The 20,532-nt window shown below is 36.9% G+C and overlaps 1 protein-coding gene across 3 annotated transcripts in view; it reads left to right on the forward strand.

The window, feature by feature from the left end:
• The window catches only part of DMXL2 (Dmx-like 2), a 42,553-nt gene that overhangs the window by 416 nt on the left and 21,605 nt on the right, over positions 1-20,532 (forward strand). For 2 of the 3 annotated variants that reach the window (XM_010146116.1, XM_010146117.1), the window contains exons 2-19: positions 1,539-1,610; positions 2,293-2,371; positions 3,008-3,164; positions 4,129-4,195; positions 5,360-5,538; positions 6,223-6,406; positions 7,414-7,588; positions 8,335-8,568; positions 9,663-9,940; positions 10,130-10,826; positions 12,492-12,613; positions 13,201-13,290; positions 14,683-14,800; positions 15,513-15,632; positions 16,072-16,299; positions 17,032-18,711; positions 19,007-19,117; positions 19,865-20,034. In XM_010146116.1, the coding sequence (XP_010144418.1) occupies positions 2,341-2,371; positions 3,008-3,164; positions 4,129-4,195; positions 5,360-5,538; positions 6,223-6,406; positions 7,414-7,588; positions 8,335-8,568; positions 9,663-9,940; positions 10,130-10,826; positions 12,492-12,613; positions 13,201-13,290; positions 14,683-14,800; positions 15,513-15,632; positions 16,072-16,299; positions 17,032-18,711; positions 19,007-19,117; positions 19,865-20,034 (4,641 nt within the window). In that variant the 5' untranslated portion in view covers positions 1,539-1,610; positions 2,293-2,340. The remainder of the gene's footprint in view (positions 1-1,538; positions 1,611-2,292; positions 2,372-3,007; positions 3,165-4,128; positions 4,196-5,359; positions 5,539-6,222; positions 6,407-7,413; positions 7,589-8,334; positions 8,569-9,662; positions 9,941-10,129; positions 10,827-12,491; positions 12,614-13,200; positions 13,291-14,682; positions 14,801-15,512; positions 15,633-16,071; positions 16,300-17,031; positions 18,712-19,006; positions 19,118-19,864; positions 20,035-20,532) is intronic. The other variant, XM_010146118.1, reaches the window with a different exon arrangement.

Here is a 20,532-nt window from a genome sequence, read left to right on the forward strand (position 1 = left end):
GGGGGGTGTGGGGGTGGGGGTGTTAGTGGAAGCAGGAGGCAGCTTGTAACAATGGTTTATATCCCTTTCCATGACCTGCAATAACAGGTTTTACAAAATGTGGAAATATATATTTGTGACAGCATAGTATCAGAACTGGAATGGTACTAAAATTACTGTTATCATCTCCATTATTATATACTTTCATCTAGCTAAAGAAGACACGGATAAATCAACCATCTATACATACATATACGCACATGCGCATGTGTGTGTTTGTGTCTCCTGTAAAGTCATGAATTAGACTTACTTTATTTTTCAGAGAAGCTTAGGCATGTTTACTGTGTTTAGAAGTGCTAGGGTCTGACCTGTCATAACTGCACGGCCCCTGGACTGGCTGTGTGTTTTGTCTTTAATCCCTGAACAATGCTGAAGAAACAGTCCAGACTGATGAGGAAAAACTACTTTCTCTGAGTTGTGGTAGTGCACCGAGCAGATTTTGTCGGTTGTCACCATCCTACTACTATTATCTGGCTAAAAACTGTTGTGGTATTGAGAAAGCCCTAGTGAGGACCTGGGGAGGTTTAACTGGCCAGGCCCCTGCGCTGCAGCAGGGCAGTTCCCAGCAGGCTGGAAGAGAGATTCCAGCTGCACAGATTCCAGCTCTTGCTCCCTGCAAGAGCTCCAAGACCCCCTGTGAGGTTCTGCACTCAGGACCCCAAACTTACAGTCTGCTCTTTTCTTTGGGAGTGTGTTGTTGCAGCCTTCCCCCACCACTACCTTCTGCTCAAAGAGGAAATAAGATTTTGTAATAAATGTTGTGAAACTTCTACGTCATTTCTGTATTGAGGAAACTAGATCCTGAATGGGAAGAATTTAAACGGTTTTTCTTTTTAAAATCTTGGTAGGAAGAAAAAGGAATTTTAAAGATAGTCAGAAGTACTTATAAGCATATGAATGTTAGGAATGTGACCAGATAAATTCCTAATAAAGACCATTTTGTGTATAGAGGTTTCTGTGAAATAAGTGAGGGAAAGAAATTGAGAAGTTCAGTGGTATAAGTACTTCTGTGTCTCCATTTTCTGTTTGGCTCTCCTCAAAATTCTGTTCAAGATCTAATTACATGTCCTCCTATTTCTCTTAATTATTACTTGGTAGTACCAAATGGAATCTGGGAGCTCACAGAGGCCCCAGCACTAACAATTTATCAGTTAGCTGTGAAATAGAATGAAAGCAGGAGTGAAGGCATCAGCTTTCCCTTAGGTGTTAACAGCAGTTACCCTAGAATAATGTATTAGATCTGATTGGCAGTGTTTATCCCACTAAACAAGACGTCTTCCCTACTTAGAGTTAAAATCTTAAACATGGGATTGTTCAGAAGGATGTATTTCTCAACTTCCTACAACACAATTAATGACATTTGCATTAATTTCACTTTTCTTGAGCAACTGCACATAGAAGAAGAACTGAAAATTCTTTAGATATTTTGGAATACTAAGGAGCAGTTACACTTACCTCCTAACCTTACTTTTTGAGTCTTCTGATATTTTTTTTTCCAGATTGCAGCATCATATGGAAATGCTGTTTGCATTTTTGAACCACTTGGTATAAATTCTCATAAAAGAAATAGTGTAAGTATGTATTTCATTATTGTAATTTGGTTTAGGCTCTTAGAACTGAGGCAAAAGTCTGTCTGCCAGTTATTATTATATCGCATTGGCACACAAAAGACTACTGGATAAACATCGTCCACCATCCGTAATACAGTTGGATGGGGAGAATCTTCCACTGCATGAACTGAGCTGGGGACTGCACTCCTAAATTTGCCACTACATCTTGTTCTTGAATCTCATTCTAGAATGACATGGTGACAAGCAGGTGTTTCTTTAACTTGAAGAGGTCATTAGATCTGTGGTACAGAAATACGACTTAAAGTTGTGTACGTGTCCCCAGGCTTGTTTTAACAGCACAGCCATGGCTGAGCACTCAAGCATTATGTTTTCAAGCAGGTTTCACAATCTTTGTTGCATCCATACTGCCATCCCTTACATTGTTAGAAATGTATGAGCTAACTAGTATAGAGTCATCTGCAGATGCATTTATATGTGACAGATCTGATTTGCAGGGCACTCTGCTATGCGGGTTTTTTTAATAAAACAATTAAAGAAATTATTAAAACTAGATTCAGCAATCTACCACTGGGTCCTGAATGTTTTTGCATCAGGCTTAATAGCAATTTCATAAAGAAATAAATACCAATACCTTTGTATTTTGCTGTTGTTGTGAGAATCTTTTACTGTTTTTAAACTACAGCAACTAAAGTGTCAGTGGCTTAAAACTGGGCAATTCTTCCTCAGTTCTATGACTTACAACCTGGCATGGGATCCTCAAGGTAACGTGAAGTTTGTAAAGTATTTGTTCAATATTTGTAGTTAGGAGAACTTAAATGCAATTTACTTTTTTATTGTAATAAAGTGAGAGATATGGAAATTTTACATTGTCTGTTCTCAGACAGTGTTGCATAAAATGTGAGGCTACAGTTAGCATTTGTGAAGATGCTGTGCCAAGTGTTTGAGTCTCTTCTGCAAGGTCTTGGTTTGGGAACACGGTGTTGAGTTGTGAACTGACTTAAATTACCACTAATAATAATCTGGATAGAATTTTATCAAAATTAAAGTCAGCAATGTACCTGGACACAGATATTTATAAGATTTCTAACAACATGTATTTATTTGAGATGTGAACGGCTATTTAGCATCTGCAACAGTCACTATTAAATATGATTTATCATTGGAAGTCACCAAAACCCCCTTAATGTTCCTTCTTAAAAGGTGTTGCGAGTTCAAGATGTTTTCATTAAAACAGCTGTATAATACAATTGAATACCCTATCATATTTAAAATGGACTCTTTTAAGTTGAGTTTTCAACTGGTTTTGAATATTTCTCAACAAAATATGACGACAGGCTTAATCCTTCAATAAACATGCATCATCTTGGTTTCAAAGCTTTGAAATTATTCACTTTCAGGTAACAGGCTGCTGACAGCAACTGACTTTTTGCAGTTGTGGGCTCCTCCATCTAGTGACATTCTAGAAGAAGATGAAGATAGTGATGCTGACAATCAGATCAAAGATGATAAAGTTCTCCCTGTTCTAAACGACTGGAAATGTATCTGGCAGTGCAAGTGCGTGAGATAACTTTTATTTTAAGACAAATTGCAATGCCATCTCATATATCCACCTTATCTTCTTTTCAAAATTATGCTTTAAAATGTGCTCTTAAATCAGCTTAAAATACCATAAAATTCAAATAATGTAAGATAACTCTGAACAAAAGTTCCTCGCTTTTTCAAGTGACCTATTGCTGGATGACCTAGTCAAAGGCTTACCCAAACTAATGCGCTGGCAATGTATAAAAATTATCCCTGTTTTCTCATCTTTGGAAGTAGTGCTGAGATACTGGATGAGACTGAAGAGAGGAGCAGTAGCAGGCAGATATACTACACTGATAAAGATGAGAGCTGCTTCCTGGATCTTCGGAAGCGGACCCTGAAACTATCTCTGACCAGCTTCATTTGAGATTCGTGTTACAGAAGTGCTTCATCATCAGCCCTTTCTATATATATGCAGACTTGGGAAACAACTGCCCGTGAACCTGTTTTCTCTTTACTTTTTTGAAGCCATTTTAGATTTCGTGCCCACAAAGCACTGTATAGGCTGCTTTCCCCTTTCGGACAGCTGACCCATAAGCTGTAGTCACAGACAAATAGTATCACAAATTATCTGAAAGATTTTCGTTTCTTCCAACTGTCTGCCTTGGCTTCACTGGGAGTAGAGGAGCAGGTGGGATAACCTTCACTTCTGTGACCTCACTGGATCTAGCCTAGGCTTGCCATACTTTAAAACAGTTTAGTTTATGGGCTGTTTTGCTGTAAAACTGTGAAAATATTAAATATTTTATTTTGTTGTAGGAATACTTTCTATGCTTCTGGTATTTCTAAAGTACGCTTAAAGCAACAACTGTAGAATACTAATATATTTTGTTTAAGAATGAAGAGTGATACTTAGTCAACTGTATACATATGCAATAATACTATAGAATAAATGGACTGTACTTACAACTTGAAACTTTACCCTCATGTTCTTTAGGACTGCAGTATCAGTACATTTGATGGCATGGTCTCCTGATGGTGAATACTTCGCGACAGCTGGGAAGGTAAGGACAAAAAAAGAATAATAAGTGAGTGTTTGTCAAACAAATGCAAAACATGGCAAAAGTAAATAAGTAATAGAGAATAGCCCTGGACCATATACTCTATTGTAGTCTGAGCTCAGTTAAATTATCTCGTGTAATGCTGTACTTGCGTGTAATCTCCTGAATTTCAGCAACAAGAAATTGGATTTAACTGTGTACTCTTACTGAATACTTGAGAATCAACCTGGCAATACAGTGACAGTGACAGAGACTTCTATATATATGTATTTTAAATAAAGTATATCAGGTGAACATTCCAATAGGAATAAGCATATTTTTCTACTTCTCTTAGAAATAAATTATGATGGAACACACACACGTTTAAAATGGTATAATTTGCACACCTCGGTGGATAAATTAGAAAAGATTTTTCTGTTAAATAAATTCTGGGTTCCAGTTTGCCGTATTTTTTGTCAAATTGCTATTCAAACTAAGTTTTCAATTAATTTTCTTTAATGTCACCCTCTCACTTGAGTGATTCCCTTTGGTTTTCAAGTCGGGAGAGGAAAGCATTTATTACTTGCACTTAATGTTGGTTGAACAACAAGATGAATTTTAGGAACCTTTGTTTTCTTACACTTATTAAAGAGGACAAATGAATCATGAGCTGCATTGTTTTATGAAAACATACAACACTTTAATATTACATTTAGAACACTGTGGTTAGAAAATTATCAAAATATTTGCTTCATTCCATATTTCTATTTCCTGTGAATATACTTTTATATAGCTAAGAATTTGACTAAGCAGATGAGGCAGATGGTTCCAGAAGTCATTTTCTGTCTGTAGGACAGCTCTGTGTTAGTTGTGTCGTGAGATACAGAGCTTTGATCATAATTCTTAACAGGGCTGCCTGTCAGCCTTCCTTCGTGCAGAATCTGTGGTCAGTTAATGTACTTCTTGATGCTTGTCAGGCAATACTATTTTTATCTACAGTCTCAGAGGTTTGTAATTTATTCATTTATTTACTTTATTCTGTATCTTCACTCCAGCAGCAAGTCTTGAAATCTGGGGATGTTTTCCTGAAAGATACCAGAACAGCAGTTTCCTTCTTCTTTGGGATTTTCTTTTTGTGACATTGAAACTATAGCTAGCTAACCCTGTGGTTTTTTATTTCCTTACTAGGATGACTGCCTCTTGAAGGTTTGGTATCCTATGACTGGTTGGAAGTCATCTCTTCTGCCCCAAGAGAATGAAGGAAAGAAAAAATGCTCAGGGGCTGTCCACTTCTCATTTGTTTATTTGGCGCATCCTCGAGCAGTGACAGGATTTTCATGGCGTAACATCAGCAAGTACATGCCCAGGTTCGAAAGTTTCTGTATTTAAAAAAACAAGCAAGCCTTTGACCAAGTATTCTTTAACACTGCTTAAAGTTTGGCCATCAGGAACATGATCAGATTTCTTTGCTTATACTTCCAAGAAATAAAACACATCAATATCTTCCCATAAACTTCTGTATTACCTAGTACAATAGTGGTAGTCTTGTTAACTGGTGAGATTTTTTTCTAAAATTTGGTGTGAACTTTAGCGCCTTCTCAGTTGTGTCAGGAAGCATGGATGTACAGCTTCGTCTTCACCAAAGGGTGCTATGACATAGGAAATAAAAAATGAGTTTAAATGATTAGCATCTAGTAAGCTATTTTCCGTGCCTTGTGTATATATTGATTTTTAATTAGTTGTTCAATTTAACTTTTCATTATTTAGTAAAATTTATGCATTCTTCACATAGTCTGGCAAGTCAGATCATTTAGGCAGTTTCATAACTTCAGTTCTATAATGACTTTCATTTATCAAATAAAAACCATTCCATATTCACACGTACTTTTGCCAATAATCTATGGGTTTATTGACATGTCAAAAAACACTCCTGATATAAAACCTTTAGTTAGGGGAGAAGCAGAAATTTGGATGAAATAATAATTACTCAATACTTGTATACTCCCCTAATTTCTGCTGTGTCCAAGTAACGGTGTTATATCTGTTATTAGGGGTTTAGTCTGTAATGTGTTACTCACATCATGTCTTGACGGCATCTGCCGGCTGTGGGCAGAGACGTTGTTACCAGAAGATACTCTTCTCGGTGAGCAGATCTGTGAAACTAGCACTTCCAGCATTAGCAGCACCATCTCGCAATCTGGAAAGCAAAAGGACAAAATACAGCAAGCACTAGAGGTACAAGTAAATACTTACTCTGTCAATATTTTATTTCAAGATTCTTAAAACTTAAATATTTAAAGGATGTAGAACTCAAAGAATGTGTATTATCTAGTTCTTATAAACATAACAGAATAGTCTGAATTCTTTCATAACAGTTTTTGAAGTCTGTTCCTAAACATTGAAGAAGTGTGAGACTTTGCAACTCTGCACTCGAGCTCCACGTTCTTAAAACTCAATCTGCTTTTTCTATAGCTAACTAATAGTGATGGGAAGAGACAATGTTTATTATGGACTAGTAAGTGATGGTTTCATTCTGATTGGGTCTGAAAGTCTGTAGTTATGAGAACAGTGTAAGCAGTAAATAAACTCTTAATTTTTAGTTACCTGATTTGATAATTGCTTTTCCAAAAGGTAGTATTACAGGACTGTAAATTTCAGTAGCAGTCATACCAAGTCTATCAAGTTTACAGTAAGAGAAAACTTCTCAATATAAAAGAAAAAAAAAACCACAAAAGAAACCCCAACCACCCCACCATTCATTTGTAGACTATTACAATCAGACCAAGTTTTTTCTTCTTGCATATCGTGACCATCAACAAATACAGAGAGTGGAACTAAGTATGCCGTGGGATGTTGAATCAGCTGTGCTCTCCTTGTGCGGTCGGCATTTTTCAGTTACACACAAATAATTCATTATAAAATTATATTGGAAAGGTTACTGCTTTAAAATTATTGTAATCTTGTTTATGAATGTTACACAAAATAGTGTGTATTTTTGTGGTGTTGATGAAGCGGATATTAGAGGAACTTTCAGAAGACTTTTAGGAGAGCTTTGCCTTTGGCCAGAACTGATGGACATAAGTGTTTCTAATCTCTGTGGAAATCTATTTAAAATAATATTTTGAAATTAGTCTTCAATTCTTAGGTAGAAGGAAGAACAAAATCTTCAGGCTTTATGTAAGTGTGGTATTTTACCTTACAGTTTTTTAGTATTTTTAATTTATTTTTTATAACTGTACCAGACAATTCACCATTTGAAAAATATGAGAAAAGGACAAAGGAGATCTTCGGTTCTTGTTACCCACACAGATGCACTGCCAGATCAACAGGGTACTCACGAAGTTCAGCGTCACATTTCACATCACGCAAATGCACTCGGACATTTCCATATAGCAGCAAGTATCAACCCTAATACAGGTGAAATACAACCCGTTACGAAACTGTAATAATGTATCTGCATATACAGTAATTTGCCGTGTACTCAGACTGGGAATTTGTAGGAAGACTGTTATTTCACGTCTGTTACTTGGCATTGAGCTTTGTAGGACAGATGAGGCTGAATTTATTCTGAATACCTTCAGCACTTTTAAAAGCCGATTAAATTCATCTTTGCACATCAGAAAGCAAAAGAAACCTAAATTTCAAGTCTGCTTGGTGTTTGATTGTTGGGTTTGGGGAGGCAGTTACTGTATGATGAATGGAGTATTTGCATCCTACAGAATATATAGTGAATGGAAAAAAAAATCTTTATCAGATTTTTTGTGTGCAAACCAGCTGCTTTTTTATAGAATGCAGAATATTTTAAACAAGGAAAAGATTAAAGAGCAATCATGTGCCTTACCTAAAATCTGTACGTGAAATGACAACACTACAACATAGGAAATTAAGTAATTAGAACTGTTGCGTATCATTCACCATTCACATAAGAATCAATTTTCTTGTAAATTTATTGATGTTAAAATATCTTTAATTTTTTTTAATTACAGTTGCATGTAGAAACTCAATCTGCATCTTACCTTATCTAATCTTACCGACACCTAAAATAAGTTAAATATCTTCATTAAGAAATCTGTGTATATGTGTGTGTGAGTGTGTGTGTATATATATAAAAGAGATGAGCAGTTTAATATACAGGTTTTCTATTTGTTTAAAAATGTCCACAGATATTCCATCAGTCTTGGCTGGAACAGCTTTTAATGTAGATGAAGGAAATGGAGGCTTCGTGGTTCACTGGTTGAATAATAAAGAATTTAATTTTACATCCTCTATTGAAGTATTTATGCAACATCTAAGAAAAATTTCTGAACAACAACTAGAACAAGATTTTGATGTTGAGGTTGAAGAGGAAGAAGAAACAGAAGAAAAAGAAAGAGGTTTACGTATGAAATTAGATCATGGTTAGTAATACTGAGATATGGAGCACAAGAAATATTTTGAAGCACAGTCATGCAATAAGTAATGCGATTATTTAGCACAAGAGTTCTTCATTTTATCACTGACCTGAAATAAATAGACTTTTACAGGTGAAATACTGGCCGCTGTAATTGTAGGCGTAAAAGTCAATGATGTACTTTCTGTTAGAACACAGTAGTAAAATTGTGGAAAAAAGAGAACTTCTGTCTTTCATTTCCATTTTGGATATACTCTACTGAGCTGTGAAATTAGACGAAGACCTGCTCTCAGAACCTTACAATCTGATGGTCAGTAATGACATACCATTGTATGCCAAGCTTAAAGAAGGGTTGGTCATAGCTTCATTTTATTGCAACTGCACTGTTTCCAACCCTGGTAAGATTTACATCTTAAACCTTAGCTCAGCTGATCATCCCAGGTAGCTGCTCACAAAGGAATGGAGAGACGTATTTTGAAATGAACAATGGGAAAACATATCCTGCCAGAAATACTGTGCACTGCTGTGGGAGGGACACTTGGCCAGTAAGAACGTGTAAAAACAAAAATCTGCCTACAGAAACCAATAAGACCAATTATTGACAGTAGACTGATGTACATTGTCTCATTGGTAATGTTTAGGTTCTTCAAATCTAGATTAACAATGCAGTAAAGCGTGTGGTAATTCTTACTGGACCTGCAATACATACTACTTCATCTGTCATCGCTTACTACCTATTTCATGATTCGGTTCTAAATACAGAAAAGCCCCACATTAATTTGGAACCAGCATTCATATTAAATGTGCAGGTTTATATAGTTGACCGGAATAATCTTAGGCAGGCCATTACTTTAAGTATCTGGAATTTTACAGTTGTGTTTATTTCTACTTACATTGCATAGTTAGAAGCAATAGCCAAGGCCAGAGCCTCATATTTGTGTACAGACAGACTGAAGATAGATGTTTCTACCCTCAAGGCGCATGAACGTTTTTATCAGAAAGTACTCTTAGCAGATTAAAAAATGCTGTGTCGTTTTGAACAGAAACTGATAGGGAAATCTTTGCAATAGATAAAAAGGCACGTTTCTTTTTCTGTTGCAGACTTGTCTATAGATAGAGAATCAGAGACGGGAACTGGTACAGGTTCTTCAGAACACGAAGATGGAGAAAGAGAGGGAAGCCCCAAAACATCTCTACTAGCAGGCCCACGCATGCCTCTTCCAACAGTTCTGTTAGATCGGAAAATAGAGTTGCTCCTAACTGAATGGAACAGAAATCCAGATATGCTTTTTACTATCCATCCTATTGATGGTACCTTTCTGGTGTGGCATGTGAAATACTTAGATGAATATACTCCAGGCATCTTTCGACAAGTTCAGGTATTGTATATTTGAAATGGTTTTATTATTTATGATCCTTATCAACAACCGTTATGTCCTTTCTTTTAGTTCTGAACATCAGTATTAATTTAATTATAAGTATTTCATGTGAAATAGCTTAACGTTTTTTCAGACTTAAGTTGTGGTTGTTATATTCTGATGTTTTGTTTTTTGTTTTTTTTTTTACAGGTTTCATTTTCTTCTAGGATTCCTGTTGCTTTTCCATCAGGAGATGCTAGTTCCCTTAGCAAAAATATTATGATGTATGCTTGCCCTCTCTTTGTAAAAGATAACAGTAATGCTGTGCATAAGACGACAACGGACTTTCCAGATAAGACTCTAGCAAATAAGGGACCAAGCTTTGCCCAGGACAGTGCAAATGTGAATATAATTTCTCCCGTAGTAATGATGATTTCAAAACATATAGATGGCTCTCTAAATCAGTGGGCAGTTACTTTTGCTGATAAATCAGCTTTCACTACAGTGCTAACTGTATCACATAAATTTAGGTACTGCGGTCACCGTTTTCATCTCAATGATCTAGCCTGCCACTCTGTTTTGCCATTACTGCTAACATCTTCTCATCATAATGCTCTGTTAACTCCTGAATCTGACAGCTCCTGGGACTCTGACACGATAAACAGAGTAATGGATCCGATTAAACATGTAAAAGGTTCTTCTAGGCAGCAACTTAAAAATGCAGCAACACGTACATTCCATGACCCCAATGCAATCTACAGTGAGCTGATTCTGTGGCGTGTAGACCCTATAGGGCCTTTATCGTACACTGGAGGAGTATCTGAATTGGCGCGAATTAACTCTCTTCACACCTCCGCTTTCTCTAACGTAGCCTGGCTCCCAACCCTTATTCCCAGCTATTGCCTTGGTGAGTATGCTTAGCATGGTTCCGTGTACAGTTAACACTGTAAGTCATAGAATTAGTTCGTTAAAATTAATTATTGTAAGATTAATTATTAAGTATTGTAAAATGAATTATTAATTAATTGTTGTATTTGGAGTGTATTAACTTTTCAGCAATTTCCATGTATTATGCAAATTAAGATTTTTTTTAATTCATTTGAAGCCAAGCTACTTCACAACATTTCATCTGGTCTGAGTGTGTCTTTAGTAACTGTGCATCAGTAACTTCTTTGTATGAGTAAGCAACCATCACTCTCACAAAGAACAAGCCGATCTCTTCCCTCAGTGCTTTAGGCAGCTTCCCTGAGTGTTCCTTGCATTGAAATGGTACTAATAATGCAGAGGTTCTGCTGACTTAAGCATCTGGGTTGATGGCCACATACAGCTGCAGGAGGCAGTAGGTTGAACAGAACTAGTATTTGGGCCAGTTGAACCTCTGAATTATTGGGAAAGATTTTCATCCAAAATTTATAGTAATGAAATCTTCTAACGTGTCGTGACCCACGGAGCTCTCGGCTGGAGCGGAACGAATCGCTCATACGCCAATATGGTGTGTAGCGAGACCCGTTTATTGTTTACATTACATCCCAATTTATAGACTCTTGTTCACCCGACTAGCTCCATGGTGATTGGATAGTGTCTCTGTTACACAGACAGCACACATCTCTTAAAGCACTATAATTGGATAAAAGGGGTTAGCCCCCACGTGGTTACTGTTTTGGTTAGACTCAATCAAACAAGGCTAGTAGAGATATAATTTCCCACACGATAATACTGCAGCTGGGTTTCGGCCACTAAGTTTCCCAGAGAGAGTAGCATATTTTCATAGTTCTAATTTCTGCTAGAAAAATACACCAACAACATGCTGGCTAAGAACTCTCCTTAGAATATCCTGAAAAAATACTGAAATTCTTCAGGCTATCAGTGGTTTACAAAAGCCCTGTTAGAACACAGATTATTTTGAAAGAAATAGACAATATTAACTTTACAGAACTGCAACAAGACTTTTTCTGAGGTTAGGCAGTAAAACACCTGATGTGCAACGCCTTAGGGCAATTCTTCAAAATTCATAAATATGCTTATTAAATCCATCCCTCAGGTATATGTGTCTCTCTGCACTTCTAACAGGAGGGTAGAAGGGAGTATTTGTATTCATTAATTTTATCCAAAGAGCCTAAAGACAGTAAACAAGGAAAAAAGCTATAGCTAATACAGGTTTTCTGAACAGTTTTCCTTAGATTCCTACTCTAAATGGTCTCTGACAACCGAGGGAAACTAGAGTTAGCCTTTCCGAGCACCTCCTTAGAGGTGACAGTGAGGAGAACGTACCCGTTGTAGGAGTGGCACCATTCCCTAGGTACTACGTACTGGTTTTTGCACGTGTGAACAATGTTTGTAAACGTCTATGAACTCTGCTTAGATTATTCAACTTTTCTGAGCAGAAGGAGATCTAAGATCAAATAATGGTGTTTTAATGCACATATTTGCTTAGGTTTTTTGCTTCAGAACTTTATGAAAAATGAGATTAGAAACATATTTAGGTAATGTGAAGTGGATTGTAATGGACTGCCTGATGCCATCTGACTGCCATTTCTTTCTTTAATTATGAATTTCTTGTGTTTGCTATTAGGTACATACTGCAACTCTGCTAGCGCTTGCTTTGTTGCATCTGATGGCAAAGACTTGAGACTCTATCAAGCTGTTGTAGATGCACGAAAACTTCTAGATGAATTATCTGACCCCGAATCATCTGTAAGTTTTATGTAACAATGACTTGAAAGTATTAAAGTAAAATTTATTTAGGTAACTTTTCCCCCGCTGTAGTTTGTCTTCACTTAGTTCTGTATAATTTTTGCGCTATTCCCTGTATAGGATATTATGCATTACACCTTGCATAATTATGTGTTTTGCAGCTGTCTCTAAACATTAGCAGACGGTTATCCTGCAAGACAGAGCCTGTCAGTATTCAGATCAGTTTGAGGAATCTGTTCTAGGAGCAATGACTGTGAATACTCCACCAAAAATCAAGAACCTTCAGTTTATATACAGGCTGTACTGATGTATTTTTTAACATGTTGTGACAAAAGTGAAGCAGTTTGAGTTTCTTATGGCACAAACACCAAGATATGTTATAAGAAGGTAAATCTTTAAATAAACAAAATTTCCGTAAAACCTGATGTGCTATCCCCATGAATAGCAACAGACTCACAACAGTGAAAATGTCTTGATAAACACATTATTGCCCAAATGACAACAGGAAGAAGTCTGTTACAGTTTATGCCAACAAGGAAAATTAAAGCGTCAAAAATACACTAACTGCTCATTTTGCTCTGTTTCAGAAACTTATTGGGGAAGTGTTTAACATTGTGAGCCAACAATCTACTGCTCGACCAGGATGCATTATTGAACTCGATGCAATAACTAACAAAGTAAATAAATGATTAACTTTCAGGTTATCACATAAAGGTGTTTAATAGCTTTGTCCGTTAATTAAATGTAATCTGTTGAACAGAGGTAAAAGAGATGGCATTTCTCGATGGTGATAATGATTGCCTTGAATTTTTGAGAACATTGAGATACCTTGAATGTTTTAGACAACTTTCTTTTAGTTGCTGGGAGCTCATACCCATTGTTACAGTGTGACAAAATTTTCTGAGCATACATCTTGATGAAAACAAAATTTAACTAAAGACTAGACTAGTTTACAAACCATTGTCATTTAAAGGAGAAAAACCCAAACAATCCCCCCATACTTAAACAAACAAAAAGATGCACCACGTTAAAAAACCTCTGACCCTGAAAATCAGACCTAACAATCCCAAAATACAGGAATCATAGCCACGTGTGACTTCTTTTTTTGTCTGTCTTGTAAGACAAATTTTTATCTGTTAACTAATGCAGCTATATATTTTAAACAACAAGGAGGCAGTATTACACCTTGTGTTTACTCACAGTTATTTCGGTCATAGATGTTCCAGTGCTGTTTTCTTTTAGGAAGCAGCCTGTGAAAACAGGGTGTTTTGCCATTTCTTAATTAGATATCTGGATGTTTTTGATGTAATTAAAGAAGTATTTCTCTATTTGTCAGTAAACTTCTATTTCTTTTAAGTACTAATCACATATGTCTTCAATTTTAAGTTCAGATTTTCAAAATATTTTTGTAGATTTTTTTATACATGAGTACAGGGAATACTCTCTTTCCATGTTTATCTATCTGGAAAAAAGAGAATGTTTCACAACATGAAAAGTCTGCCATCACTGTCTTTGGGGGACATATTTTTCCTTGCCTGCAGGAAAGGATTTCACTGCCAGCATCCTCCTTTGTAGAGAGGTGGAGGTACTGCAAAGAAATCTGTTGTTGTCAGGAAGGACAACTGCTGAGATATCCAAGAGCAGGAAAATCTGCAATTCATTACCTTTTTTAGATTTCGCAAGTGATTCACTGCAGACATGTCTTCCCACAGAAGAGCGATAAAAGTCTAAGAATTGTTGCCACTGTCATTTATTTAACACCTGAAGAAATAAAAACCAATCAGATACTAATTCATCTGTCAATAACTGCAGCAAAAATGTGATTACAGAATTGGTCTAGCATGGCAGATGTCAGTGAAATTATTTGACTATACAAACACTAAGTTCTAGAACATGCTGTTCTAAATGTAAGAGGAAAATGTTTAGGTTTTCTGATGCTTTAAAATAATTTTCAACATTATAAAAGAAAGTGATCCTCATTGGTAGCTAGATTGCATAAAAGAAATAATTGCATTAGTACAAAATGTTGCTGTACTGCTCTAAAAGCGTAACTATTGCTTATGTTTCAGTGTGGCTCAAACACGCAATTGCTTCATGTCTTTCAAGAAGACTTCATTTTGGGATACAAACCTCATAAGGAAGATGTGGAAGGGAAGGAAACAGAGATATTTTTCCAGCCATCACAAGGTATAGCTTAAAAATAACTAAAATGAATGAAGTAGATACCAAAAATCTTCTTAAAGAATACCGAAGTGTAGCTGGCGTACGCCAGTTTCATTGTAATGACAGTAGAATTCAGTAAGATGCCAGCTTCATGTTGCTCACATGAGCTGTTGCTTACACGGGGATGGTATTAAACAAAGGTATTCTGATTTGCTTGGAGTGAAACAGCTTAGCTTGTATGACAAATTCCATTTTTCAGAATGCTGTATGTTATATAGAAAATGTCCAAGTAGAACAGAAGTCTATTTTCTGCACTGATATATAGTTCGAGGTGATAAGGTGAATATATCTGACTTCCAAGTTAACTACAGTAGAAAGTAGCTGGGGAATTCGGTAGAAGACTTTAAACTTTAAAGCAATAAGGAAGAACGCAGGGAGCTGGAAGAGTCTTTACACTCTAGCAAAATAGTTCTAACTGACCGGGAAGGTAAATGTATCTGATAAATTAGATTTGCCACTAATACTCAGGTTTTCTGTAAGTCTGTCTCTTTTCATAATTCTTCTGTAGCTATGAGCAAACATAATAAAGGTACCCTTTTAATCTTTTTTTTTATAATCAATCAATTTCAAAGAGGAAAACGGGTTTTAGCATCAATTTTTAGAGAGTCTTCTGTTATTGAAAATTATTTACATTGAACGTAAACTTCATGATAGTGATAATATGTTTAAATTACAGGGTATCGTCCACCACCTTTCTCAGAAAAGTTCTACCTAGTAGTAATTGAAAAAGATAGTAACGGCTGCTCTGTTCTTCAGATGTGGCATCTTCATCTCAAATCTGTGCAAGCCTGTTTAGGTGAGTGAGTGACTGTAATTTTCCTAGAGATGGACGTTTCTTTCATGTTATTTAAAATAAAACTTAAAGCTTGGTGGTCTATTTTAAAACAAATTGTATCACCCTGGTCAAGCAGAAGCCAGGAATCTTCAGAATAATTTATCAGTTCAATAGAAGCAGGAAGATTTCTTATAAACATTAGTTGCGTTCTCTACCACTAGCAATATGTTGATAGGGTGAGTAATATACTTAAGCACTGGACTGTTTATTTTAAACTATCAGTATTTCAGAACATTATGAATGCCTGAAAATGAACAGCCACAGTGTGCAATAAGACTAACGCAGCTATAATTCTATTCTGTTTAACTAAAGCACTGCTAAAAAAAATAAATCTCATTATAGGATATTCATGATTTGTCCTAAACAATTTTTTTTAATGCTGGCAATTTTTTTTATATAGCAAAACCAACTCAAGCTACTTCATCAGAGAATAAGCTTAGTGTACCTGAGCAAAAGACTGTAGATTCTTCTCCGGATATATCACCTGGCATAAGTCCCATTCCACGATCTTCATCAATAGCTAATCTTCAGACTGCTAGTAAACTCATTCTGAGCTCCAGACTTGTGTATAGCCAACCTCTGGATCTTCCTGTTGGTGTAGAAGTAATAAGAGCAACTCCTTCAGCAGGTAAATTTAACATTTTTTTCTATCCAGTTGGTCCACTAATATACCTCCTCGTTTATAGGATTTTATCTCCTCAGCATACCACATTCTCTACCGACACAGGGAACACAGGACAAAAAAGGCTCTCTCAAATCTTTGTGTTCACATTGTGTTACCATTTCATAAATGTATGAAGTGCCCACAGGAAAGCTGTTCCTGAAGCTTACTGGTCTACTAGTTGGAAATTTAACTTCTAGTCTTAATTTCATTAATGAATAATTTATACCCACTTGTTCATCTGCCGGAATCTGTTGGGTATATAGTGCTTTTTTTACCTGATGCACTTACACCTTTTTCTACTTGTGTGTCTTTCAACATCTCTCCTGTCTTTATTATTTCCCCATTCCCTCTTAGGTTTCATTTTGGTACACTATATGAACCTAATCTTAACTTCCTTAATCTCATCTGATTAAGGTTTGTATTCCTGCCATTATTCTAACAACCATTCTGTGGATTAGTTCAGTTCCAGCTTATCTACTTTGAATAGTGACCAGAAATGCAGATTATTAATAATGTTCAAGCTGCAAGACTATTCTCAGTCTTAATACATTTGTCCTTACTCAACTCCAAATTAAAAAACAGTAATACCAGGTTGTAACGTTCTCTCTCAATAGTTAGACAGTGTTATGTCTGCCGAATTCATATAGGTATTCTACTTTGTATGACTAGAAGTAAATATGTTTGATCTAACTTCAGGTCACCTGAGCTCTTCATCAATATACCCAGTCTGCCTTGCACCTTATTTGATAGTAACATCGTGTTCAGACAACAGAGTGCGGTTCTGGAGATGCACTGTAGAGACAGACCTAAACAGCAAAAATGGAGAAAGGGAAACATATCACTGGAGAAGATGGCCTTTAATGAACGATGAAGGAGAAGACAACAGCAGTACAGTGAGCATTGAAGGAAGGCCAGTTGCCGTTAGCTGTTCTTACACAGGACGTCTTGCAGTAGCGTACAAACAACCCATACAGCATAATGGGTTTGTTTCCAAAGAATTTTCCATGCATGTTTGTATACTTGAATGTGAGTCTACCGGAGGATCAGAATGGGTTTTGGAACAGACAATTCATCTGGATGATTTAGTGAAGGTTGGAAGTGTACTTGATTCAAGGGTCACTGTAGATAGCAATTTGTTTGTTTACAGTAAATCAGATGCTTTTTTAAATAAAGACAAATACCTAGTGCCCAGTATCAAGCATTTGGTGCATTTGGACTGGGTGTCAAAAGAAGATGGTTCACATATATTGACAGTTGGAGTTGGTGCCAACATCTTCATGTACGGAAGACTTTCGGGAATTGTAACAGATCAAACTACCAGCAAGGAGGGAGTAGCTGTCATTACTTTGCCACTAGGTGGTAGCATAAAACAAGGTATAAAGTCAAAGTGGGTGTTGCTTAGGTCAATTGATTTGGTATCGTCTGTGGACGGCACTCCTTCACTGCCTGTTTCCCTGTCCTGGGTGAGAGATGGTATCCTGGTAGTGGGAATGGACTGTGAAATGCATGTTTACGCCCAGTGGAAACACGCTGTCAAGTTTGGTGATGGAGAAAGCGATGTTTTTACTACTGAAGACTCAACAACACAAGATCCACTTAAAACAAGCTTGATAATGAAGAAGACCAGTGTGATTGATGGGGCAGGTATTGTGGATGATGTTTTTGGCACTCCAACTGTAATTCAGGATGGTGGCCTTTTTGAAGCGGCTCATGTTCTTTCACCTACTTTACCCCAGTATCATCCAACCCAATTGTTAGAACTTATGGATCTGGGTAAAGTTCGCCGAGCCAAAGCCATTCTATCACATTTAGTTAAATGTATTGCAGGAGAAGTTGCAATAGTTAAAGACACGGAAGCTGGAGAGGGAACCGGTCCTAAACGCCATCTTTCTCGTACCATTAGTGTAAGTGGTAGTACTGCAAAGGATACCATCACAGCTGGAAAAGATGGTACTCGAGACTACACGGAGATAGACTCCATTCCGCCACTGCCACTCTATGCGTTGCTTGCTGCAGATCAAGATGCCACTTACGTTTCTGAAGAAACTTCTAAAATACCTCAGGCCTCTGAAGATCATGCTAAGAGAAAAACAGAGGATCAGTACTCAGATCTATTCCAGATTCAGCCTGTTACAACTGAAGACTTCATTGATTTTGAGCCTGAAAAGAGGGAGAGTAAATCCAAAGTTATTAATCTGTCACAGTATGGTCCAACTTACTTTGGCCGAGAACATGCTAGTGTCCTTTCAAGCCACCTGATGCACTCAAGTCTACCAGGCCTCACTCGACTGGAGCAAATGTTCCTTGTAGCTTTGGCAGACACTGTGGCCACGACAAGCACCGAACTAGACGAGAACAGAGACAAGAATTACTCAGGTTAGTAAATGACATATTATTGAATTAACATTATTCTCAGCAAAGGTAAACTTAGTCCTTGGGGGTAACAAGGCTGAGAGCTAGCATCAGTTATTCAGATTAGATACAGTAAGAAAGAAAAATAGTTAAATATAGATCTCTAATTTTATTTCATACATAATAATTTGTAGTTTGGGTTCTCAGCAAGTTTAGAAACACATTCCTTGCACATATATCGCTCAGATATATAATAAATTGTATATATGCCTCTTGAAGTCATCTGCATGTTCCAAAGTCAGTATTTCTGATTTTACAGGAAGAGATACCTTAGATGAATGTGGTTTACGGTATTTGTTGGCTATGCGCTTGCACACCTGCCTTCTGACATCACTCCCACCTCTGTATCGAGTTCAGCTGCTTCACCAAGGTAATTCTTAGAGCGAAGTACCGCTTTCATGGGATCCACTTGACCTGACAGGATCTGGTTATGGTTGATTTTGTAACATGATGTTTCTATTTTCTGCATATCATTTTAGTTTATAGCTATTCTGTTAAGGCCATTGTCTTGCCAAGGCTTAGTATAGACTTCCCCATGCGCACTGCTGAATAGCAAAAACTGTGTAGTTACAGAACAGAATATTCTGCCCCATTCGGTTTGAGGCATGAATAAGTTCCCCAACCAGGTCACGTACGGATTGTATATGTATTTCTTTGTTTCTGCTGGGGGAAAGAAGATATTGCTTTACATGAGCATGGCTTTATCTTCGCTTAAAGATTGTTCTATGACTTTCATCACAGCAGGTTTTTTCACTTGCTCAATCTGGGTAAATGCTGTCATGGAATGCAGGAAAGGAAAGAGTTACCACCTGAACAGCAGCCAGAACAGCACACAGAAAGGTTTCTGGCCCAGAAGGGGTCTGCCTCTGCGAAAACAGAGTATTTTTCCTTGTCGTTCACCGTATAACTCTAGTACATATATGAATGGGGTACTGGAAAATTATGGAAGAAGCACTGAGGAGAGATTGGAGGAGTGAGGACATCCCTAGTGAGGAGATCTCTCTTACATCTACTTAACTATTGGGTTGGAGATCCCACCTTGCATCTCTGACATATTCTATTTGCTTATTAACAAGTCTTAATGTTGTGAGTTTTATTATCTTATGTTACTGTTTAGGTCTATCTACTTGTCATTTTGCATGGGCTTTTCATTCTGAGGCGGAGGAGGAGTTGATCAATATGATTCCTGCTATCCAGAAGGGAGACCCACAGTGGTCCGAGTTAAGAGCTATGGGTATTGGCTGGTGGGTCAGGAATATCAACACACTCCGAAGGTGCATTGAGAAGGTACTTTTTATTGCTTACAGATTATAGTTAGGTGCTATTAGCTATGCCATAACAGATACACATGGTGACTTGTATAGAGCAGATGCCTTTGTGCTCCAGCCTAGCCAGGAGACTGCATGACTAGGTTTTTCTGTGCCAACGGAAGTTGGCAGTCCTGGCTTACAAATTTCATTATTAAATAGTATGATATAATACAGCTGATCTAGGGAAAAGCCATTTCTGAAGTACCTAGTTACACACACACACATATTTTACAGTATGTTAAAGATCATATCGAGTACTCTATTTTATGGAGAATCTTGATTTCAGATACATGAGACGTGTATCTCAAAACAGGAAATTATACTTTGAGTTCCATAGTGAGTTTCATTTAAGAAATAAGTATATCTAAAAACATGAGTCAATAGAAGTATATAAAGGAGTTTTTTTGCAATTTCTGTGTTTTTTATAATGGAGTACAATGAACATAAAAGATTTAACTGCAGGTAAATGCAGGTT

Source organism: Buceros rhinoceros, unplaced genomic scaffold (assembly GCF_000710305.1).
Source record: "Buceros rhinoceros silvestris isolate BGI_N320 unplaced genomic scaffold, ASM71030v1 scaffold7272, whole genome shotgun sequence".
Taxonomy (NCBI): Eukaryota; Metazoa; Chordata; class Aves; order Bucerotiformes; family Bucerotidae; genus Buceros; species Buceros rhinoceros.